This window comes from Triticum dicoccoides, unplaced genomic scaffold (genome assembly GCF_002162155.2).
Source record: "Triticum dicoccoides isolate Atlit2015 ecotype Zavitan unplaced genomic scaffold, WEW_v2.0 scaffold134441, whole genome shotgun sequence".
In the NCBI taxonomy this organism is placed as follows: Eukaryota; Viridiplantae; Streptophyta; class Magnoliopsida; order Poales; family Poaceae; genus Triticum; species Triticum dicoccoides.
In genome coordinates this window covers 1,576-26,131 of record NW_021195010.1, presented here as the reverse complement: position 1 = coordinate 26,131, position 24,556 = coordinate 1,576, and the positions used below count along the sequence as shown (strand labels likewise).

General features: G+C 45.7%; 3 protein-coding genes across 3 annotated transcripts; 2 read left to right on the top strand and 1 right to left on the bottom strand.

Annotated features, from left to right (window-relative positions):
- The first annotated feature begins 9,067 nt into the window (after positions 1–9,067).
- LOC119343618 (glutamic acid-rich protein-like) lies at positions 9,068–10,954 on the top strand. Its single transcript, XM_037614484.1, has 2 exons — positions 9,068–9,333; positions 9,697–10,954. Exons 1-2 carry the CDS (start codon positions 9,068–9,070, stop codon positions 10,952–10,954), a joined length of 1,524 nt encoding a protein of 507 aa, XP_037470381.1.
- A 7,595-nt stretch (positions 10,955–18,549) lies between these two features.
- On the top strand, positions 18,550–21,210 carry LOC119343617 (serine/threonine-protein phosphatase 7 long form homolog). Its single transcript, XM_037614483.1, has 7 exons — positions 18,550–18,669; positions 18,752–19,354; positions 19,429–19,710; positions 19,790–19,995; positions 20,079–20,391; positions 20,477–20,575; positions 20,659–21,210. Exons 1-7 carry the CDS (start codon positions 18,583–18,585, stop codon positions 21,208–21,210), a joined length of 2,142 nt encoding a protein of 713 aa, XP_037470380.1. The 5' UTR covers positions 18,550–18,582.
- A 1,902-nt stretch (positions 21,211–23,112) lies between these two features.
- Positions 23,113–24,013, bottom strand: LOC119343620 (U1 small nuclear ribonucleoprotein 70 kDa-like). The gene is made up of 2 exons (XM_037614486.1): positions 23,651–24,013; positions 23,113–23,574 (listed from the first exon to the last, which is right to left on the bottom strand). Exons 1-2 carry the CDS (start codon positions 23,903–23,905, stop codon positions 23,266–23,268), a joined length of 564 nt encoding a protein of 187 aa, XP_037470383.1. The 5' UTR covers positions 23,906–24,013; the 3' UTR covers positions 23,113–23,265.
- Positions 24,014–24,556: the final 543 nt, after the last annotated feature.

Sequence of the window (24,556 nt, the reverse complement as noted above, 5' to 3'; positions counted from 1 at the left end):
AACTTGTTTTTGCAGCAATTGTCATGTGATGTGATATGGCCAGAAGTTGTGATGAATGATGAATGACATATTGTGATGTATGAGATCATGTTCTTGTAATAGGAATCACGACTTGCATGTCGATGAGTATGACAACCGGCAGGAGCCATAGGAGTTGTCTTTATTTTTTGTATGACCTGCGTGTCATTGAAGAACGCCATGTAAACTACTTTACTTTATTGCTAAACGCGTTAGTCATAGAAGTAGAAGTAGTCGTTGGCGTGACAACTTCATGAAGACACGATGATGGAGATCATGATGATGGAGATCATGGTGTCATGCCGGTGACAAGATGATCATGGAGCCCCGAAGATGAAGATCAAAGGAGCTATATGATATTGGCCATATCATGTCACCACTTTATATAATTGCATGTGATGTTTATTATGTTTTATGCATCTTGTTTACTTAGAACGACGGTAGTAAATAAGATGATCCCTTGCAACAATTTCAAGAAGTGTTCTCCCCTAACTGTGCACCGTTGCTAAAGTTCGTCGTTTCGAAGCACCACGTGATGATTGGGTGTGATAGATCCTTACGTTCACATACAACGGGTGTAAGACAGTTTTACACATGCAAAACACTTAGGGTTAACTTGACGAGCCTAGCATGTACAGACATGGCCTCGGAACACGGAGACCGAAAGGTCGAACACGAGTCGTATGGAAGATACGATCAACATGAGAATGTTCACCGACGATGACTAGTCCGTCTCATGTGATGATCGGACACGGCCTAGTCAACTCGGATCGTGTAACACTTAGATGACTAAGGGGATGTCAAATCTGAGTGGGAGTTCATTAAATAATTTGATTGGATGAACTTAATTATCATGAACTTAGTCTAAAATCTTTGCAAAATATGTCTTGTAGATCAAATGGCCAACGCTCATGTCAACATGAACTTCAACGCGTTCCTAGAGAAAACCAAGCTGAAAGATGATGGCAGCAACTATACGGACTGGGTCCGGAACCTTAGGATCATCCTTATAGCTGCCAAGAAAGCATATGTCCTTGAAGCACCGTTAGGTGACCCACCTGCTCTCCCAGCACTGCAAGATGATTTGAACGTTTGGCAGACACGTGTTGATGATTACTCCCTCGTTCAGTGCGGCATGCTTTACAGCTTAGAACCGGGGCTCCAAAAGCGTTTTGAGCAACACGGAGCATATGAGATGTTCGAGGAGCTGAAACTAGTTTTCCAAGCTCATGCCCGGGTCGAGAGATGTGAAGTCTCCGACAAGTTCTATAGTTGTAAGATGGAGGAAAACAGTTCTGTCAGTGAGCATATACTCAAAATGTCTGGGTTGCACAGCCGCCTGTCCCAGCTGGACATTAACCTCCCGGATGAGGTGGTCATTGACAGAATCCTTCAGTCGCTCCCACCAAGCTACAAGAGCTTTGTGATGAACTATAATATGCAGGGGATGGTGAAGACCATTCCTGAAGTATTTTCAATGCTGAAGTCGGCAGAGGTTGAAATCAAGAAAGAACATCAAGTGTTGATGGTCAATAAGACCACTAAGTTCAAGAAGGGCAAGGGTAAGAAGAACTTCAAGAAGGACGGCAAAGATGTTGCCGCGCCCGGTAAGCCAGTTGCAGGGAAGAAGTCAAAGAATGGACCCAAGCCTGAGACTGAGTGCTTTTATTGCAAGGGGAAGGGTCACTGGAAGCGGAACTGCCCCAAATACTTAGCGGATAAGAAGGCCGGCAACACTAAAGGTATATTTGATATACATGTAATTGATGTGTACCTTACCAGTACTCGTAGTAACTCCTGGGTATTTGATACCGGTGCCGTTGCTCATATTTGTAACTCACAGCAGGAGCTGCGGAATTAGCGGAGACTGGTGAAGGACGAGGTGACGATGCGCGTCGGGAATAGTTCCAAGGTCAATGTGATCGCCGTCGGCACGCTACCTCTACATTTACCTACGGGATTAGTTATAAACCTTAATAATTGTTATTTGGTACCAAGTTTGAGCATGAACATTGTATCTGGATCTCGTTTGATATGAGATGGCTACTCATTTAAATCCGAGAATAATGGTTGTTCTATTTATATGAGAGATATGTTTTATGGTCATGCCCCTATGGTCAATGGTTTATTCTTAATGAATCTCGAGCGTAATGTTACACATATTCATAGCGTGAATACCAAAAGATGTAAAGTTGATAATGATAGTCCCACATACTTGTGGCACTGCCGCCTTGGTCACATTGGTGTCAAGCGCATGAAGAAGCTCCATGCTGATGGACTTTTGGAGTCTCTCGATTATGAATCATTTGACACATGCGAACCATGCCTCTTGGGCAAGATGACCAAGACTCCGTTCTCCGAAACAATGGAGCGAGCAACCAACTTGTTGGAAATCATACATACCGATGTGTGCAGTCCAATGAGCGTTGAGGCTCGCGGAGGATATCGTTATGTTCTCACTCTCACTGATGACTTGAGTAGATATGGGTATGTCTACTTGATGAAACACAAGTCTGAGACCTTTGAAAAGTTCAAGGAATTTCAGAATGAGGTAGAGAATCAACGTGACCGAAAGATAAAATTCTTATGATTGGATCGTGGAGGAGAATATGTAAGTCACGAATTTTGGTACACACTTAAGAAAATGTGGAATCGTTTCACAACTCACGCCGCCTGGAACACCTCAGCGTAACGGCGTGTCCGAACGTCATAAATCGCACTCTATTGGATATGGTGCGGTCTATGATGTCTCTTACCGATTTACCGCTATCATTTTGGGGATACGCTCTAGAGACAGCTACATTCACTTTAAATAGGGCACCGTCTAAATCCATTGAGACGACACCGTATGAATTATGGTTTGGGAAGAAACCTAAGCTGTCGTTTCTAAAAGTTTGGGAATGCGATGCTTATGTCAAGAAACTTCAACCTGAAAAGCTCGAACCCAAGTCGGAAAAATGCATCTTCATAGGATACCCTAAGGAAAACATTGGGTATACCTTCTAATTAAGATCCGAGGGCAAGATCTTTGTTGCCAAGAACAGATCCTTTCTGGAAAAAGAGTTTCTCTCGAAAGAACTAAGTGGGAGGAAAGTAGAACTCGATGAAGTACTACCTCTTGAACGGGATAGTAGTGCAGCTCAGGAAAATGTTCCTATGATGCCTACACCAACTGAAGAGGAAAATAATGATGATGATCAAGGTACTTCTGATCAAGTTACTACTGAACTTCGTAGGTCCACAAGGACACGTTCCGCACCAGAGTGGTACGGCAACCCTGTCCTGGAAATCATGTTGTTAGACAACGGTGAACCTTCGAACTATGAAGAAGCGATAGCGGGCCCAGATTCCAACAAATGGCTTGAAGCCATGAAATCCGAGATAGAATCCATGTATGAAAACAAAGTATGGACTTTGACTGACTTGCCCGATGATCGGCGAGCGATAGAAAACAAATGGATCTTTAAGAAGAATACGGACGCGGATGGTAATGTCACCATCTATAAAGCTCGACTTGTCGCTAAGGGTTATCCGCAAGTTCAAGGGATAGACTACGATGAGACTTTCTCTCCCGTAGCGAAGCTTAAGTCCGTCCGAATCATGTTAGCAATTGCCGCATACTATGATTATGAGATATGACAGATGGACGTCAAAACGGCATTCCTTAACGGGCATCTTAAGGAAGAACTATATATGATGCAGCCGGAAGGTTTTGTCGATCCTAAGAACGCTGACAAAGTATGCAAGCTCCAGCGATCCATTTATGGGCTGGTGCAAGCATCTCGGAGTTGGAACATTCGCTTTGATGAGATGATCAAAGCGTTTGGGTTTATGCAGACTTACGGAGAAGCCTGCGTTTACAAGAAAGTGAGTGGGAGCTCTGTAGCATTTCTCATATTATATGTAGATGACATACTCTTGATGGGAAATGATATAGAATTCTTGGACAGCATTAAGGCCTACTTGAATAAGTGTTTTTCAATGAAGGACCTTGGAGAAGCTGCTTATATATTAGGCATCAAGATCTATAGAGATAGATCGAGACGCCTCATAGGTCTTTCACAAAGCACATACCTTGATAAGATTTTGAAGAAGTTCAAAATGGATCAGTCTAAGAAGGGGTTCTTGCCTGTATTGCAAGGTGTGAGATTGAGCTCGGCTCAATGCCCGACCACGGCAAAAGATAAAGAAGAGATGAGTGTCATCCCCTATGCTTCAGCCATAGGATCTATTATGTATGCCATGCTGTGTACCAGACCTGATGTAAACCTTGCGTAAGTTTGGTAGGAAGATACCAAAGTAATCCCGGCAAGGAACACTGGACAGCGGTCAAGAATATCCTGAAGTACCTGAAAAAGACAAAGGACATGTTTCTCGTTTATGGAGGTGACGAAGAGCTCGCCGTAAAGAGTTACGTCGACGCTAGCTTCGACACAGATCTGGATGACTCTAAGTCACAAACCGGATACGTGTATATGTTGAATGGTGGAGCAGTAAGCTGGTGCAGCTGCAAGCAGAGCGTCGTAGCGGGGTCTACATGTGAAGCGGAGTACATGGCAGCCTCGGAGGCAGCGCATGAAGCTATTTGGGTGAAAGAGTTCATCACCGACCTAGGAGTCATACCCAATGCGTCGGGGCCAATCAAACTCTTCTGTGACAACACTGGAGCTATTGCCCTTGCCAAGGAGCCCAGGTTTCACAAGAAGACCAGGCACATCAAGCGTCGTTTCAACTCCATCCGAGAAAATGTTCAAGATGGAGACATAGATATTTGCAAAGTACATACGGATCTGAATGTCGCAGATCCATTGACTAAACATCTCTCGCGAGCAAAACATGATCAACACCAGCACTCTATGGGTGTTCGATTCATCACAATGTAACTAGATTATTGACTCTAGTGCAAGTGGGAGACTGTTGGAAATATGCCCTGGAGGCAATAATAAAAGCATTATTATTATATTTCCTTGTTCATGATAATTGTCTTTTATTCATGCTATAACTGTATTATCCAGAAATCGTAATACACGTGTGAATACATAGACCATAACATGTCCCTAGTGAGCCTCTAGTTGACTAGCTCGTTGGTCGACAGATAGTCATGGTTTCTGACTATGGACATTAGATGTCATTGACAACGGGATCACATCATTAGGAGAATGATGTGATGGACGAGACCCAATCCTAAGCATAGCACAAGATCGTATAGTTCGTTTTGCTAGAGCTTTTCCAATGTCAAGTATCTCTTCCTTAGACCATGAGATCGTGTAACTCACGGATACCGTAAGAGTGCTTTGGGTGTACCAAACATCACAACGTAACTGGGTGACTATAAAGGTGCACTACAGGTATCTCCGAAAGTGTCTGTTGGGTTGACACGGATCGAGACTGGGATTTGTCACTCCGTATGACGGAGAGGTATCGCTGGGCCCACTCGGTAATGCATCATCACAATGAGCTCAAAGTGACCAAGTGTTTGGTCACGGGATCATGCATTACGGTACGAGTAAAGTGACTTGCCGGTAACGAGACTGAACGAGGTATTGGGATACCGACGATCGAGTCTCGGGCATGTAACGTACCGAATGACAAAGGGAATTGTATACGGGGTTGTTCTAATCCTCGACATCGTGGTTCATCCGATGAGATCATCGAGGAGCATGTGGGAGCCAACATGGGTATCCAGATCCCGTTGTTGGTTATTGCCCGAGAGCCGTCTCGGTCATGACTACGTGTCTCCCGAACCCGTAGGGTCTACACACTTAAGGTTCGGTGACGCTAGGGTTGTATGAATATGAGTATGCAGTATACCGAATGTTGTTCGGAGTCCCGGATGAGATCCCGGACGTCACGAGGAGTTTCGGAATGGTCCGGAGGTAAAGAATTATATATAGGAAGTGGTATTTCGGCCATCGGGAAAGTTTCGGGGTCACCCGGTATTGTACCGGGACCACCGGAAGGGTCCCGGGGGTCCACCGGGTGGGGCCACCCATCCCGGAGGGCCCCATGGGCTGAAGTGGGAGGGGAGCCAGCCCATAGTGGGCTGGTGCGCCCCTCTAGGCCCACCCCCTGCGCCTAGGGTTGAAACCCTAGGGTGGGGGGGCGCACCACATGCCTTGGGGGGCACTCCTCCCCCCTTGGCCGCCGCCCCTTGGGAGATTGAATCTCCCAGGGCCGGTGCCCCCCTGGGTGCCTATATAAAGGGAGGGGGGAGAGGGGCAGCCGCACCCTGAAGTCCTGGCGCCCCCTCCCCCTGCTACACCTCTTCCTCCTCCGTCGCGTGCTTGGCGAAGCCCTGCCGGAGTGCTGCTGTTCCACCACCACCACGCCGTTGTGCTGCTGCTGGAGCCATCATCATCAACCTCTCCTTCCCCCTTGCTGGATCAAGAAGGAGGAGACGTCACACGCTCCGTACGTGTGTTGAACGCGGAGGTGCCATCCGTTCGGCGCTAGGATCTCCGGTGATCTGAATCACATCGAGTACGACTCCATCATCACCGCTCCCTCGAACGCTTCCGTACGCGATCTACAAGTGGTATGTAGATGCAAACTCACTCCCTTGATTCGTTGCTTAGATGAACTTATAGATGGATCTTGGTGAAACCGTAGGAAAATTTTTAATTTTCTGCAACGTTCTCCAACACTAAGTTAGCAAAAGCAATATGTAAAAAGCTCGTAGGCGTTGGTCGGTGATGATAATTATGTTGGATGACATTCATCGTGTAACAGTTATAGTGGCCACCTCTAGCTCTTTAACCCATAGTAATTTCACCTATTAAAAAAATAGAAAAATTATGGAAATGAGTTCAAACGCAATGCCATTTTTCTTTCACATTTTCTTTAAAAAAAATTATATTTGTGATGCAATTGACATAGAGGACATTTGTCTCAGAATTTTTTTACGACTCACATTCAGAGGAGGAGAAAAAGGATGATGAGTTTGAGATGTCCACAACGACGACCGTTGAAGAGGATGAGTGGAATGTAAGAAGTGGTGTTGAAATTGAATCTGAAATGGGAGGGTTTTTGAAGTGTCACTTCATTTGGAACATATGTTGTGTTCGAATGTGAATACAGAAATTTGTAATATTGTTAAAATATTTGCATGATAAACATCAAGGTTTGAATTAATATATTACAATATATAATAATTGACGAAGTGATTTGTCTTTGCAAAAAAGTTTGGAATAAATAAGGAAGGAAAACTTATTGGTATTAGTTAGTTCAAAATTTATAATTATTATAAATTAGCGCGCGCGCACACACACGAGAGTGTTGGATATTTATGTGGCTCTCAACATTTATTCAACATGATTATTTTTCATTTAACTCATCATGGACTTATTCGTACTCGAGGAACACTCCCCCGGGCCCATATCCTGGAGAGCTCCTGTATGACGTCCGTAGGAGTAACAAGGTAGTTTTCGCTGAAATGCGGCGCAAAGGGGCCGGCCCACTTTGACAGTTACCCAATTTCAATTTTTTCTTTATTATTTTAGTCAATTTTTCACACAAAAACCGGTTTTAGAAGCTACATATTTTAACAAATATTAAAATAGAAAATATATTTTAAAAAAGTATGCACAAATTTTAAATTCTAAACAGTTTTTTACATTGGCCAATTTCTAAAAGTTGTGACAATTTTTGAAAACATGAATAGAAAATTTCAAAAATGTGAAATGTTTTCCAAATTGTGAAACAAAATTGAATTCTGTCAAAAAATTTAGAATTCTTAACAAATTTTGAAAAAAATAAACATTTGAAAAGCATGGACAATTTTTTAGAATGTTAAAAACAAAATTCTGAATTTTTTTTTGAATTTAAGTTTTTTGAATTGTGCACGAAATTTGAAGACCATGAACAAATTTGAAACATGAACAGAAAAAATAAAAAAAACTGACCTCTTTTAGAAAATTTGAACAAAATTTGATAAAGGTGAACATTTTTAAAAAAAATTGAACAAACTTTAACTTTTTAGCATTTTCCGAAAATATAAACAAAAAACGAAATTCTGAATTTTGTTGAAAATCTTAAATTTTTGAAGAGAAAAAATAAAAAATAGCAGAAAAAAATAAGCAGGAAAAAAAAGGGAAAACATGAAGCAAACCAGGAAAACCGGTAAAAACAATACAGAAAGAAAACCGGGTGCTCGCTCGAAGTGGGCCGTCCTGTGTCGCCTCGCTTCGCTTTAGTGAAGCTGCGACAATCGGACGCACACGGGCGGCAATAAGATCCTGTCATATTCTGTGGTTCATGGACTCCTACATTACCTCTCGTATCGAGCTCCTAATCGACGCTTCCGGGGCCAGTTCGCACACTGGCGCACATGTAGCCGCTCGGTTGAGATTTGTCTCAGAATTTTTTTACGACTCATATGCGGAGGAGGAGAAAGAGGATGATGAGTTTGAGATGCCCACAACGACTATCGTTGAAGAGGATGGGTGGAATGTAAGAAGTGGTGTTGAATTTGAATCTGAAATGGGAGGGATGTTTGAAGTGGCACTTCATTTGGAACATATGTTGTGTTCGAATGTGAATCTAGAAATTTGTAATATTGTTGAAATATTTGCATGATAAACATCAAGGTTTGAATTAATATATTACAGTATAAAAATAATAATTGACGAAGTGGTTTGTGTTTGCAAAAAAAATTTGGAAGAAATAACGAAGGAAAATTTATTGGTATTGGTTGTTCAAAATTTATAATTATTATAAATTAGCGCGCACACACACACGAGTTAATTGCACAGAAGTACCACAATTCAGACATCACATGCAGATTGGTACCACGATTGCTAATTTTTGCGTGTCAGTACCAACATTGGTCCAAATTTTTGCAAATTGGACTAAAACGCGTATTTATACGTATTGACGCCCGATCCGACAGGTCGGGCCCACCCGTCAGGTGCCACGCTGGCCAATCGGCGCGTGCCCGCGTGCTGACTAGGACGAGCCGGTGCGCTGCTGTCCTAACCGGCCCAGTCGCAGCAGCTCCAGCCCGGCCGCACCATTCCCCTCCCCCTCCTCCTCCTCGCTCGAACCCTAGTCCATGGCGTCGGCGATTCCGCCAATCGGCGGCGAGGGCGTCCACGGCGGCGGCGAGGGCGTCCACGGCGTCGGAGAGATGCCGTTCTGGCCTCCTAGCGGAACGGTTGGCGTCGACGGGGATGGCGGCGACGAGTCCAGCTCCGCGTACTCGACCGACGACGAGGAGTCGATGTTACTCACCATGGAGCAGCGGTTGCGGTTGGCGCATCAGTGGGTGGCGAACCCTAGCAGCAGCCATGAGTTGACGCATGGACTTGGCGGCGTGCTGTAAGTACCCTTGTCCTACTCCTCTGATTCATCCAATTGGGCATTTTTAGGGTTTGTTCATCTTCTGCTTTATCTAGTTGGGGATTAGGTTTTATCCAATTGAAGTGACTAGACTAACCTAGTAACATAGTGTATTGCACTCTCAATTTAGTTCAATTACTGTGGCTCTCCAAATTGTTCTGTACTGTCTGGTACTGTAATTTAAGTTGTTTTGTACTTTACTGTTGCTCTCCAAAATTTGCTTTTGTGCTAAATTAGTAAATAATAGACTTACAGGTTACTTTAAATTGTAATGTACTGTACTGTTGCTCTCCAAATTAAGAGTAATTATAATGAATAAATGAAATTTAATTTTTTCTGTAGTTTGGATGAAGACATTTGGCAAGTAAGGATCCATTTTGATGCAAGAGAACCATTGGAGATGAAGCTGTGTGGTTCAGATATTACTTATCTGAATTTGGTTGCAGTGATGGAAACCCAAGGATTTAATGCATATGATTGTTTGTTTCACATTGAAAATCCATCTTTAGGAGAGAAAGGGCTGGATTTGGTAGACAGTCATGCAGAATTACAGATGATAAAGAGGAAGATCCAGGACAAATTGGTGCTTAATTTGCTAGTCAGGGCTTGTCCACCCCCTGATACTGATTTTGAGAGGCAGCATTTTGAAAAGCCAGACTTGTCCACTGTGGTGTACCAAGAGCCTGTTGTTTATGATCTGAGTGAGCCTCCTATCTTAGCTGTTGATCAGGAAGGAGTAGTCTTTGAGAGTCAATGTAGCACACATCACCCTGTTGCTCCTGCTGGTGTTTGCACACAAGAAAGCAGAAATGCAACTAACAAGTTGAAAGCAGTTTTGGAAGAAGAAGAAGAGGGATATCAAGGATTTGAGGCTTATGAGGACAATGATTCCTCTGATGAGGATGGTCAAATTGGAAGTTACCCTAATTACATGGTTGATGAAGAAGATGTAGAGGTGGAAGAGGGAAAGAGGCAGAGAGAGCTAGAAGTACAAGAGGAAGAATCAGATGATGATCAATCAGAAGAGGAAGAAATGCTGCATTATGAGGGTGACACTGAAGTTGAGGACCCATTTGAGGTAGAGGAAGATAGGACTTTTGAACAAGAAGAAGAAACTATAGTTGAACCTGTAAAGAAGAAGCAGAAGCTGCCAGTTAGAAGAGGCCCAACCACTAGGTCACATTGTAGTGAGCTACCAGAGGTTGAACCTGATTTCAGACCATCATCAGATGAAGAAGAGGAGGGGTTGTTGAGGGAGAGTGATGATGATGGTTTTCAACCACTCTCTTTTGTCCTACAAAAGAAAAGGAAGAGTAGGGCAAAGAAAAGGCCTCCTAGGAAGTGGTACAATGAGAAAATGGAGCAACCACATGAGCAACTGTGTATGAAGTTGTGTTTTAGGGATCAGCATCAATTCAGAGAAGCTTTGTTGAATTTGCACATCACCCAGGCCAGGAATTTCAGGTATCACAGGAATTCAGATCAGAGGATAATTGTTGAGTGTACAGATAAAAAATGCCAGTTCTTAATGGTGGCAGCAGTTATAAAAGGGGAGAAAACATTTATGCTTGGCTTAGTTGCAGGCAAGATATTAAGTTAGTTAGTTGCTTCAGTTGTAGCCAAGTTGTAATGGATCAAGTTGTAATGGATCAGTGAAGTTATCTTCTGATGCAATGAGATTTAGTGAGTCTTGTTCCTCTTTTATTGCAATGTACTGTCTGGTTTGCTGCAACATTGTCATAATGTACAATCTACATAATCAGCATAACCATAGCAATACATAACCATACATAATAAGAAACTGATCCATACATAGCAATACATAACCATTGTTCACAATACATAGAGGAGTTCCACTTCAAATGCATAGTTCATCCTTTTCTCACAAAAGGATGAATAGCATAACTACTACATACATACACAGCCATAGTTCACCATTAGTACAAGCATACAGTACACAACATTAGTTCCTAGATGCTAGGTCATTACACAACCATCATTCCCAAAAGGTCAGCAATGCCACTAATCTCATTTCATCTTCTTCACTTCTCCAAGATGGCTTGAATCCCCCTGAACTTCTCCTTCAACTTTTCATTCTGAAACTCTAACTGCCACTTCTCTTCAATATGCTTTTTATTTCCCTTAAGCAGATCAGCAACCTGAAGCTTCAACTCTAGCTTCTCTTGGGTGAGCTTCTCCTGACACTTAGTTAGCTCTACATTCTTCAGCTCCAAATTCATACTAGCTTCAGTAAGCACTTGCTTCTCTTTCATTTTGTTCAACTTCAAGTTTTGAATGACTGTTGCTTGAGCTCTTGTCAGGTTGAGCAGCACCTCATACTTCTGAGTAAGTTGCTGGGTCTCTGCATCTTTCTTTGCCATCTTTGCCTTCATATCATCAGTCAGTTCTTTTCTTACCTCCTGCTGATATGTAATGGCAGACTGCAGATGCCTGAAATCCACCACCTTATCTTCCTGGAAGTTCATCAGCTCATGCACATCTTGGACTAGCTTGTCATAGTTGGCCTCCAGCTTGTTCTTCTCTTCTGTCAGATGGTGGATAGTGAAAGAATTCTCAAGATTATCATTCACCCTAGCACTTTTGGCATCTTCAACCATTGCCCATAGCTTCAACAATGCATTCTGCATTGTTGGGGGCCACTGGTGATCAACCCATTCAACAAAGCCACAATTGCTACCTTCCTGCAAAAACAATAACAACAACAAAACAGTTCATACAGCAAGTAATTACACAAAATCACTGCAGTTGCCAAAAAGAATGTCTAAATTTAGCATCAGACCACTAAATTTAACAAGAGGAGCAACCACTTGAGTAGCTGACTGACTAGGTTCAGCCATTGTTCTAATGCAAAATATACTCATGCTTGACCTAAATAAGCTACTCTAACCACTATGAATCAAAATGTTGACACCAAGCAGAGTACTCCAGCAAACAGAGTTCAATATGGCACTGACCAAGTAAGAAAAAAAATCAGTATGCCTACAATCCTACAATACATACCGGCTGTGCACATGCTAAAAACCTCCTGCCTGTGTCTGTTCCTTCAAAGGCAACAAGCCTCTCAGATGCCATGCCGTGCTTCTCACATGGAGACATCACATCCAGCTCAAGCCCCTTGTAATCTGGATCTTCAATGGTGAAAGGAACCTGCAGAAGCTCGCACAAAGACAATGGCCAAATCAAAACCTAGCGAAATCAACCAAATCAAGAAATCCCAAATATGAAACCCTAACCCTAACCCTGTACTGACCTCGTTGAGACCGTCTGTGGAGGAAGAATGCATGTACGGGGGGCTAGAATGGTCGTCGCTGCTTTCGTCCTCCAAAACCATGGCGACGGCGGGGCGGTGCGGCGGCCGGCCGGCTGCCGGGACGCGGTCGGCGGCGATGGAGGAAACGAGCGAGGAGGAGGAGGGGGAGGGGAATGGTGCGGCCGGGCTGGAGCTGGTGCGACCGGGCCGGTTAGGACAGCAGCGCACCGGCTCGTCCTAGTCAGCACGCGGGCACGCGCCGATTGGCCAGCGTGGCACCTGACGGGTGGGCCCGACCTGTCGGATCGGGCGTCAATACGTATAAATACGCGTTTTAGTCCAATTTGCAAAAATTTGGACCAATGTTGGTACTGACACGCAAAAATTAGCAATCGTGGTACCAATCTGCATGTGATGCCTGAATTGTGGTACTTCTGTGCAATTAACTCCACACACACACACGAGTGTTGGATATTTATGTGGCTTTCAACATTTATTCAACATGATTATTATTTATTTAACTCATCATGGAATTACTCGTACTATAAATGCGTGTGACAAAGAATAATTGATGTGGAATTTCACTCGACGAAGTAATACTCATCGTGGATTTATAAAACATTCACAAATTTGAAAAAGGTTTGTGGCTTGAAAAAGTTCATGATTTTGATAAAAATGATAAAAGAAAGAACAAAACAATAAGAAAAACAAAAATGAAAATAAAAAAATCAAGCCCGAAAAAACAGAAAAATAAGCCAGCCTAAGCTAACCAGTGGGAACTTTCTAGAAGGTTCCTAAAACCAGTGATGGGAGAGACGAACTATGGGTGGGCCTGCTTAGAACGTATCGAAATGAAAAGAGTGAAATCGGGCGCGGGAAGCACCAAATTGCATTTTCCCATCTGTCATGTCATGCTTTCCCTCAAAAAAACATTTGTCATGTCACACACAGTTGCCGCCTCCACGTCGTTACCCCATAGTAATTCCACCTATTAAAGAAACTAGAATAATTATGAAAATGAGTTCAAACACAATGCCCTTTTTCTGTTCACCTTTTCTTTTAATATTTTTTATTTGTGATGCAACTCACACAGGGGAGATTTGTCTAAGAATTTTTTGACAACTCATAGTCGGAGGAGGAGAAAGAACGTGATGAGTTTGAGATGGCCACGACAATGATCATTGAAGAAGATGGGTGGAATGTAAGAAGTGGTGTTGAATTTGAATCTGAAATGGGAGGGATGTTAGGAGGTGCACTTCAGTTAATAAAGGATGCTTCTCATTGCGGGGAAAAAAAAATTATGACACGTGTTGTCAGAAAATTAATATGGGCTTTTAATTATTGGCACAGTGTAAGGGGATGCAGCTCAGATGGTAGAGCGCCTGCTTTACTCTTTGCAAAACCTCAAGAATGTAAAAAAAAATTCCTTTTATGAATGTCTGGATTTTCAAGAAAAAACACCATGGAAGAGAAACTCTACGGACTGTATTTTTCAATCTTTTTTCTATGAAATGTCTGCATTTTCAGGGCAAAACACGGGGGAAGAAAAACCTGTTGGACTATATTCTTAAAATGTAAATTAGCGCCTGGATGAAAGTAAGCCACTTGGAATCAGCAGCCGAGCATTTGTATGACTGGGAAGGCATGGATTCCAGATACCACATCATCAACTGCTGCGGGAAATCCCATTCCCTTTTTATTCATTCATATAGTTTAATCACCGATGATGATCAACGGTGACATACATACGGGCTCGATAACAGATATTTGCTTTCAACTAAAGCCTAACAGAATCATCAAATTCTCACAACCGTATCCTGTGAAACTTTCAGATTCTGCAAGAAAACCGTACAAACACAAATACATGGTGTAGAACAACAGCGCAATCTTTCCTACAAAATTGTTGCTTGGTGCATCTTCCAACTGCTCCTGAAACTATTTACATCTAGTCGAGTTGCTCTAGTTGCATCTCCCAACCACAAAAGGAGCAACTGACAGGAGGCACTTTTTGAAGTTGCGAATCTCCTCCGCTGTCAGTTGCTCTAGTTGCAGACTCGTGCTGCAACCACAAAAATCAAAGAATCAGTAAAAATGATTGGAATCCAGATCAGCTGTGACTCGGTTCTCACTGAAGCACGGCACGAAATACCTGCAACGGTAGAATAAGACAGTGCCCTGGAACAACAGGCTCAAACTGAGGCAGCATCAGGTAAGCAAAGTTTCCTACAGCTACAACCAAATGCTTTGGCATGGATGGGTTCTCGAAACAGTACAAACAATGCTCTTTCTGGGTTAAGATGTGCCTATGGGTGCTCTTCCCCTCCTCACCTGTATCTTTGCTCTTCCTTCTGGGAGCATCACCAAAATCATCGTACTCATCCTCGACGCATCTATTATAGACACGTTGTAATGTTTGTTCTGAATAATCATGTTTGCAGCATGCAGGTCAATCTTCTTCCCCTTTCCTCTGCTCAGCTGCAATATGCTTTATCGATCGTATGCATGCGGTTAGAAAAAGTAGCCAATAGGATGTTAAACAAACAGATAAAGTATAGGAGCATATATAGTAATAAAGCAATGAGATATAAGAGCATCTCCAGCCGCGCCCCCAACAAGGCCCGCTAGGCGACTTTTCGGCCGCCGGCGCCAAAAAATCTGCCCAGTCGCGTCCCCAGGGGCCCATTTTTCGCCGGCTCGGGCAGAAATTGGCGCCAGCGGACCCAACCCGAACCCGGCACGCTGGGGAGCGCTCAGGAGCGCCGAGCGAATATTTTTTGGCGCGAAAGCGCCGTGGGCCAGCCGCGTCAGCGACTCGACTCTCTTCTCGCCGCTTCGTCGTCCTCATCACCTCGTTTCCCGCGGCGAATCAATGCCAAAGCTGCGCGTGCTGCCGCCGGTCAGCCTCCATTGATGCCTCACGGGCGGCGCAGTGAAGTCCGGACGACGCGCGTCCCCTCGCCCGCCACGCCTCCCGCCACGCGTAACGCGCCGGCCAAGCATACCTTGCGACGCCTCCGCCTATATAAGCTGAGAACCAGCGCGCCGGAGATACGCACACACACTACACCGCCGACGCGCCCACTTCTCCCTCTTCCTCCTCTCGCCGTCTCCAGCTCAGAAGGATGGCCGAGCGCTTCCCAGGCGACGGCGCGGCGGCGAATGGTTTGGGGCGCCACCATCTGCACGAGGACGAGGCTCGCTTCCTCTTCGAGGCCGAGTACCGGCCCCGCCGGACATGCGGGTGCCCGGGCGTGGAGGATCAGCGCTGGCGGCGTGCCGGTGCCTCCACCACCCACCGGGGCGGCGCGGTGTGCGGAGATCGCACGCATCCGCGCGTCCCTGCCGCGGGCGGCGAGGGAAGGCCCATGGTACACCCCCGATAGCCCGCTTTGGGAGCCCTATTTTCGTCGCCGACACGCCGAGCAGCTCGAGGCGACGAACGGCGTCGTGCCCTCCGGCAGGCTCAACTCCGAGGGCCGGCGCCGGTGGTGGGGCGTACCCGGCCGCACGTTGGAGGCCGTCCTCGAGTACATCGAGGGCGGCAACACGCCGTGCCTCGAGTACCCCGCTCCCCCGACCTTCTCACGCCGCCGTGGGAGCTCCTGGACGCCGAGGCGTATGGAGCGGCCTGGCGCGTCCTCCTCCTCGTCCGGCCGCTCGTCGGGCTCTCCCTGCCTCCGCCCTGTCAAGCCGGAGCCCCAGGACACGCCGATTAGTGCGCGCACCCGTAGCTCCAGCTTCCGCATCGGCGACTCCACCCCTCCCCCATCCGGCCGCTTCGTCCTCGTCGAGCCCAAGCCGGAGCCCAGCCTCCCCGCGGAGTACGAGGAGATAGCCCGGCGCGGCTTCTCCGACGAGGACGCCCTGCAGTGGGCGCGGGACGACTACCTCCGCGACGAGATGGTCCGGCAGCGCCGGGCCCTGGAGGATATCGAAGCCCGCAAGCGCGGGCGCGAGGACGAGCACGTCGTTGTCATCCTCGTACTGCGCGCGAGAACTGCGAGGGCGGGTGGCGGGGAGCGGCGAGCGGCGAGGCAGACGGCGAGGAACGGTGATGGAGACGGCGAGTGGCGGCCCCTAGTAGTTTTTTTTTTGTAAAATATGTTTAAGTTTGAACGAACTCGTCGAAGTTTACAATGAATTTGCGCCGTGTTTGTGCCGTGTTTAAATTTTTAAAATAACATGGGCGCCGCGACTGGGGGGCATCACGCACCCAGCGTGTGGGTTAGCGTCGGTGCGCCCTCAGGGGGCGATTTTTAACCCCTATGGGGGGGAGGGGGGGCAACGCCTGGGGATGCTCTAACAATATCTGCACATAGCAGTACACGAGCCGTCTTCAAATTTAACAGTTGTTGTGTACTACTCTACTTATTTCAAAATGACAAAACTAAGGGTATGTCGGGTGCCTTGTATACATGGGCTCGCTTCACTTCAGTGGCAACTGCCAAGTACGACCGGCACTGGTTTAAACAAATATACAAAGCAACGGAATCTAGATGCTATAAGAATTTTGACCAGCAAAGAGACTGAATTTTTTCAACCGCACCGCAGGGGATACAAACAGGAGAAAGCCTCACTTAACATGCATACCAGAAAATCATATTACGCTGCGTTTGGATGTCTGTATCGGGGTCCTGAATCGGATTTCGTATTGTCAAACCATCAATTCGGCCGTTTGGCATGCCAACGGAAACAGCGGTCTGAAATCGATACAATACAGCGACGAAATCAATCCCAGGACAAAATTACTGTTCTGACCCTTAAGGCAAACTAAATCCCGATTTGACCTCGTTCCGAAAAAAAATTCGTTTCTGACCTTTTCTGGTGACGCCAAGGTCCCTGGCGTCTGGGTTACGAAGTAGACGCCGGGGTCCCTGGCGTCTGGCCCCTGGCCCGCACTGCCCGCCTGCCCGTTGACCTGCTGACGTGGCAAAGGGGCCAGACGCCAGGGACCGTGGCGTCTGGCCCCGGTAGGTTTACACCACGCGCGGGCCCAGCCCACCCATCCCCAACCTCTCCCTGGCGGCGGCCGAACGCAGGAACAGAGAGGAAACTTTCTCTCGCCCCTCTTCTCCCTCACACCAAATCCCCCCTTGATCTACTCCATCCTCCACCCAAATTTGTGGATCTGAGACCCCCAAGCATCCTTGAGGTATTCTCCCCCATTCCCTCCAATTTGTTTTGATTAGAACATCTCTTTTTGGTTGCATTATTCATCATTGGGAGATGTTAGATGAGTACTTGTTGTTTTTGTTTTAGTAAATTTTGTATAGTTGTTAGATGGTATAGTTGATTTGTAGATAGTAGATGATGTGTTGTTGAATATGTATGCAATTTGAATTTGTTTGGTTCATATGTAGATTATCCTATTGGCTTATTTTTTTTGCAAAAGAGATGATGAAATTGATGGTTGTATGTGACATGATTTGTTCCACAGATTGGGTTGTATAAATTAGATGTTATGTATTTGCATATGTTTTGAATATGAGTGTTTTAAGGGAGAGAGAGATGTTGCATATGATAAAATTTTGCATATGGTTATGTGACACCATATTATTTGAGAATTTTATTTGATTGAAAGATGATGTGCGTATATTTGAGAAGATGATGTATGCATGTGCTAGTAAATTAGCTATATGTTGAATATATAGATGGCATAATATTTGTTTGAATCTGAGAAAGACTACTTTGGCAAGCAAATATATTCAAAAGAGATGATGAAATTTGATGATTGTGTGTGACATGATTTGTTCAATAGAATGGCGGATGTTGATTATGAATTTTATTTGATGGTGAAATTTGGTACCCTAGATGATATGTGTGCATATGAAGAAGAAAGAAATGATGTTGTTATGTTTGAGAAGAATGGTGTGTTCATATGGCATAACATGGAGAAGAAAATTGTATTGTTTTATATTGTTCACGTATTCATAGATGTTTGTGATTTGTTTTGTAGGATGGCGGATGGTGATGGACCTTGGTATGACGGATTAATCGATGAGTGGGATAAGGAGCATCGTGCTCGTGCCATTGAGAATGGACAGGTAAGAAGCAAGACTGGGTCAATTTTCGTTGTTTCTCATTTGTGTTCTTGTATTGATTATTAAAACATCACTTTATTTGCAGGTTGTAGTTGCTATGCGCATGAGGGGTCATTCCGCTGATGACTTTGATTACGACCCGCGGTATGAGCCTTACATTCGGAGATTGGGTCTTCTCCCATTCGTGTTGCAGTTTAAGCGACGCGCTCCGCCGGTGAACCACGCGGCGCTGACCGCACTTGTGGATCGTTGGAGGCCAGAGACTCACTCGTTCCACCTTCCATGTGGGGAGCTGACGATGACCCTACAGGACATGGCTATGATAAGCGGCCTTCCTATCAACGGACAAGCTGTTACCGGTCGTGTCAGCGTGGGTAATTGGCGAGAACGGACTGCCGATTTAATTGGCGTTCAGCCCGAGGACCCTCAGGAAGGCAAGGCCGATACCGCGAAAGTGAGGCATTCTTGGCTAAAACTGGTCAGAGGAAACACCAACCCGTGCCCTCAAGATGCCAATGACGTGGTTGTGCAGCAGTACGCGCGGGCCTATCTTTGGTATGTACTAACCAAGGTAGTCTTCTCAGATGCAACTGGGAACTCAGCCCTCTGGATGTTCTTGGAGCCACTTAATAACTGGGATACCCAGTATAGCTGGGGTTCGGCCGCACTAGCATACTTGTATCGTCAGGTAAGAGATATTTGTAACCATTTATCTTGCATTTGTCATGCGCCTCCATATGTAACATGTTTGTTTGATTGCAGCTTGACTTGGCGTGTCGGAGGAAGGGAGGTACATCCTCATTGTCTGGGTTTGTTTGGAGCCTATCCGTGTGGATGTGGGAGCGGATCCCGGTTGGACGGCCCGATTTGAAGAACCCCCTCATGCCAAACCCACGAGGTAATCATGACGGCTTGCATGATGATGATCCATATCGGCGCCCTACGCTTGCTTACTATTGGGAACAAGTGACTGTCTACACAGGAAGCTCGCATGTGCGATACAAGTGCTATATGAACGAGCTGGACACCTTGACTGCTGAGCAGGTTTTGAGTAGTTCGATGAGATAAAATTTAGTCAAGAATGAAACTTATGTAGCTAACCATGTATCTCTTTGTTTTGCAGGTACATTGGTTGCCTTATGTGGAAGATCGTGACTTTGATCTTAATGAGATGTGCACGCGTGATAGCCATCTTTGGCGGGCGAGGTGCCCAATGATATGCTTCTTCGCAGTCGAGTGGCACTTTGTAGACCGTGTGGCAAGACAATTTGGAAAAAGACAAGGTATTCCAATTGAGGAGAGCAAGGAGGAAATGCTATCTCTGCATCGGTAAGCAAGCATGCCTTGAGTATGTAGTAGAGCATTGAATAAGTCAGTGTTTGCTAATGCTTTGTCCCGTGCATCATTTGTAGGTTCGATCGAAGGAACAATCAGGATATATCGGATTGGGCAAACAAACACCGTGCGTGGATAGAAATTTGGAATCAAAGAGACACGTTAGTGCAATCAGAGAATAGACCTCACAATCAGTCAGCATATCAGAAGTATCAAGTGTGGTATGCGGATCGTTACCGGTTAAAGCTGAAGCCAGGTTGGACTCACGAGGAGTGGTCGGAGTTGGTGTCTGAAGACCCGGAGACTGCAGAAGGTTATCATACCTTCAACACGGCTGTGAGAGACACCAGAGGGGCTCATGTTGACTACGCACCGATGCATGACGAAATGGTAGTCTGTTTGACCTATTCTAACATACTTGCATCATGTTGTCTTTCTTTCAAATACATAAGTTTGGTGTGCTCATGAATTGCAGGGCAGAGAGTTGCTTCTGTGCGTCAACGATGCCAATGTTGCACTGAGTCATCCACCTGGTGGTGCATTATCTGAGAGGACTCTTAGGAGCACGATGGAGGTTAGTCGCAATATATTATAAAAGTTTTTTTCGCGGATTAGTTATTTGCATCTCATATCATAGCATATTTTGTGTTGTCGCAGAAGTTCAAGAAGCGGTTCCATAAGATGGCAGCTATGCTTTCTTGCCATGGTGCTCAGTCCAGTGACGTGTATGCACCAGGTAGCCGCGCCGCCAGAGCTAATAAACGGCGTTATGTCCAGAACGAAGAGGACATAGAGGAGGAGGTCAATGAAGAGGAGCCAGCACATCAAGAGGAGCCAACACATCATGATGAGCATGAGTATGATGCAACACATCAAGAGGATCATGAGTATGATGTTGATGCTCCACAACCATCACAGGTTACACAACCCACACAAGGCAATGCCCGCTCTAAAAAAGGCAAAGCAATAGCTAAGACACCGGGCCAGAAAGGTAGAAAGAAGATATGGAACACTCAATTCCATAGTCCGGAGTATCCTCATCAATTTATGCCTGCGGGAATGCAAAGATATAAGTCGAACATTGATGCAGAGGCGGAGGAGGCTAGCGAAGAGGAGGAGCATGAGGCTAGCGAAGAGGAGGAGCATGAGGCTAGCGAAGAGGAGGAGCATACACTTGCAGATATCGTGAAGAGAGGAAGGAAGAAATGAGCTTGTTGTAGTTTGTTTCAATGAGCTTGTTCTAGTTTGTTTCGACGAACCTGGTGTAGTCTCTTTCCATGAACTTGTTGTCGTTTCTTTCCATGAACTTGTTGCTGTTCGAATTAAGTTGTACCGGATTCGTGAAGTTGCTATGAATGTTTGACATGAATGATGTGATTTATGTTAATTGTTGTTTCCTGTGATTTAGTCATTTATATGAATGTAGATATGAATGTTTGACATGAATGATGAAATCTGTACTTAGTCATTTATATGCACAGGGAGCCAGACGCCAGGGTCCTTGGCGTCTGGCTGTAAGTCAGGGGACCAGACGCCAGGGTCCTTGGCGTCTGGCTGTAAGTCAGGCGACCAAACGCCAGGGTCCTTGGCGTCTGGCAGTCTACTGACACCAGAAACAGGGTAAAGCAGGGGAGCCAGACGCCAGGGTCCTTGGCGTCTGGTCCTGGTGCAGACAATACTTGCTTTTTCACTTGTAGTTTTGTCTTTTCACTTGTAGTTTCGAATAACATACATACATAAGCATTGCATAGTCTTTTCATAACACTATAGTTGACAAATGACAAACATAGTTCAAATTACAAACTTAGTTCATGACCACGATGGTCTACGATACAATGTCTCGAATGACATAGCAAATTACAAACATAGTTCAAATTACACAAATAGTCTCGAATGACATAAGTAGTTCATGACCACGATGGTTGAAACGACATGAACATCACATATAACTCGGTTTCCTGTAGCAATGCAAGTCAACAACCCTTTTCCATTTCCATTCTTCCAGCATTTCTTGAATCTTGTCATCATCAGTTATGTCAACCAATTTTCTTTCCCCGGGGCCATCTGACTTCCTCCTGCTGACGTAGTACACAAAATCCTCTTCCTTCAACCCTTGCTTCAACATGAATTTAGTCTTCAACCAATCGAAAGTGAGGTCCACTTGACTAACTTGCACAATACATGGAGACAAGCCATGCACATGAACAACAGGGCTAAGCATCCACTGAGTTTCGTTAGCCATCTACAGCACACAAATCTCTTAGTAGCTAACCTATGATACATTAAACCACGAGGAAAACAAACTAGGGTTTTCACAAAAGTATGATAAATTAAACCAACCAAAAAATGGGGGTGGAGTTGATTTACCTTCTAGTCTCGAAATCCTGAAGATCCAACGGTGAAACCGGACCGATTTGTGAGAGATCTGAGGGGGGGGTTAGGGTGCTGGACGAGGGAGTGACGTTGGCAGGGCTAGAGGTGAGAGTGGGTGGATATGAGTGAAATGAGAGGGGTAGAGGTGGAGATGAATGGATGAGAGGGGTAGAGGTGGGCCCAAAATCTTATCCACTCGAATCTTATCCATTAGACAAGAATGCTTTCTGGACACCAGACGCCAGGGACCTTGGCGTCTGGGTGTCCATCGGACACACCAGACGGCCTGTCTGGTCACCTGCGCGAGCAAAGCACGCCAGACGCCAGGGTTCCTGGCGTCTGGGTGTGGGAGGCAGACGCTAGTGACCTTGGCGTCTGGGTGTCCATCAGACACACCAGACGGCCTGTCTGGTCACCTGCGCGAGCAAAGCACGCCAGACGCCAGGGACCCTGGCGTCTGGATCTGGGAGGCAGACGCCAGGGACCTTGGCGTCTGGGTGTCCATCAGACACACCAGACGGCCTGTCTGGTCACCTGCGTGAGCAAAGCAAGCCAGACGCCAGGGACCCTGGCGTCTGGATCTGGGAGGCAGACGCCATGCACCCTGGCGTCTGGGTGTGGGCCTGGTGTTTTTGCACACAGCTTGTTAAAGTTTTTGCTTAGCAACAACTAGCAAACACTGTTAAATATGAACAAAGCATGCTACTCTCAACCAAAAATATGAACAAAGCATATCAACTAGTCTCGAATGACGAACATAGTTTGCACATAATCTCAAATAGTCTCGAATGACAGAAATAGTTCATGACCACACAAGGTCTCGAATAATAAGTTCATACATTAAACAAAGTCTCGACAGTTCATCATCGACGCCGGTGCCTTTCCATTTGTCTACTGAGTAGTCCGGGGCCACTTTCCCTTCTTGTCACGTGCCTCGTCCTCCTCTCGTGCATCGCGAGCCCTTGCAAGTTTGCTTGCCCTCTCTTCTTGACGAGCCGCCTTCTCTTTGCGTGCCCTCTCTTGCTCACGCTTCTTGCGCTCACGAGCCTCCTTCTCACGACGCTCCCGCTCCAATCCCCGTGCATAGGACTCCTCGAATAGGCGCTGCCTCCGTAACCAATCTGCACGTTGGTCCTCTTGGATATCTTTTGGTACCTCGTGATCTATCCAAGTGAAGTACTTGCAAAGTGGAGGAGGGGACTACATATAAACCATGATTTTGTTAGACATATGAGTGACAACTTGTTGATGTTTTTTATATGTACACCTAACATACCGGTGGTATGTCATATGCGTTAGTTGGCCTTCGACGATCATGTGCATAGTTGGGACACACGAAAAACCTTCTACCTTCTGTCCATGACTTGTTGCGGTCAGTGGACACCTTCAGCTTGCAAACATCACCACACCAACATGGTGGTGTGGGCACATCCTTCTCCTTCTTCTTGTCCAAACTGGCCTCCAACCACGTCTTCGGCATGTCCTCTTGGTCCGCGCACGGTGGCCTCGTCCTGGAACCGGATGAAGCCATGCCTACAAAAAGAACAATTGTTAGCACAAGACATTAAGAGAGCAAATGCATAAATGCTAGGAATTGTATGAACAAATAATATACCATTATTATTAGATCAACCATCTGGATTAAACAAATAACCGAAGGCCGATCCATTATCAACCATTCCTCTACGACCACCTCTAGCACTTGTGCTTCCTCTTCGACCACGACCACCTCTAGCACTTGTGGCTGCTCGACCACCACCTCTAGCACTTGTGCTAGCTCGACCACCACCTCTAGCACTTGTGCTCCCTCTACGAACACTAGCACCTCTAGCACTTGTGCTCCCTCTACGACCACCACTACCACCTCTGACGCTCGTTCTTCCTCGACCACCACCACCGTCACCTCTTCCACCTCTTTCACCATCGGTGCCGCCTCCACGACTTGTTTTTCTTTTTTTGGTTTTCTTTTTTTTGCATGTCCGCTCATTGTGTCCCCCTTCACCGCACACCCCACAGTTGATAATGTCAGGAGCCTCCATGAAATGACCGCTACCAAATTGTTTCATGCCAGTGTATCCAGCCAGGTCATCCATATCACCCCTGAACCTCTTAGTTCTCCTTCTACCCTTCGTCTCCACCTTCAGAAGAGGGTCTGGCCTAATATGAGGGCCATGGTACTCAG

Coding starts and splice junctions, on each gene's coding strand:
- LOC119343620 (XM_037614486.1), bottom strand. CDS start 23,905: ATGGCTTCATCCGGTTCCAGGACGAGGCCACCGTGCGCGGACCAAGAG. Junction 23,575..23,650: donor ACGCATATGACATACCACCG/GTATGTTAGGTG, acceptor GTTTATATGTAG/TCCCCTCCTCCACTTTGCAA.
- LOC119343617 (XM_037614483.1), top strand. CDS start 18,583: ATGGCGGATGGTGATGGACCTTGGTATGACGGATTAATCGATGAGTGG. Junction 19,996..20,078: donor GAAATGCTATCTCTGCATCG/GTAAGCAAGCAT, acceptor CATCATTTGTAG/GTTCGATCGAAGGAACAATC. Junction 20,576..20,658: donor CTCTTAGGAGCACGATGGAG/GTTAGTCGCAAT, acceptor GTGTTGTCGCAG/AAGTTCAAGAAGCGGTTCCA.
- LOC119343618 (XM_037614484.1), top strand. CDS start 9,068: ATGGCGTCGGCGATTCCGCCAATCGGCGGCGAGGGCGTCCACGGCGGC. Junction 9,334..9,696: donor CATGGACTTGGCGGCGTGCT/GTAAGTACCCTT, acceptor TTTTTTCTGTAG/TTTGGATGAAGACATTTGGC.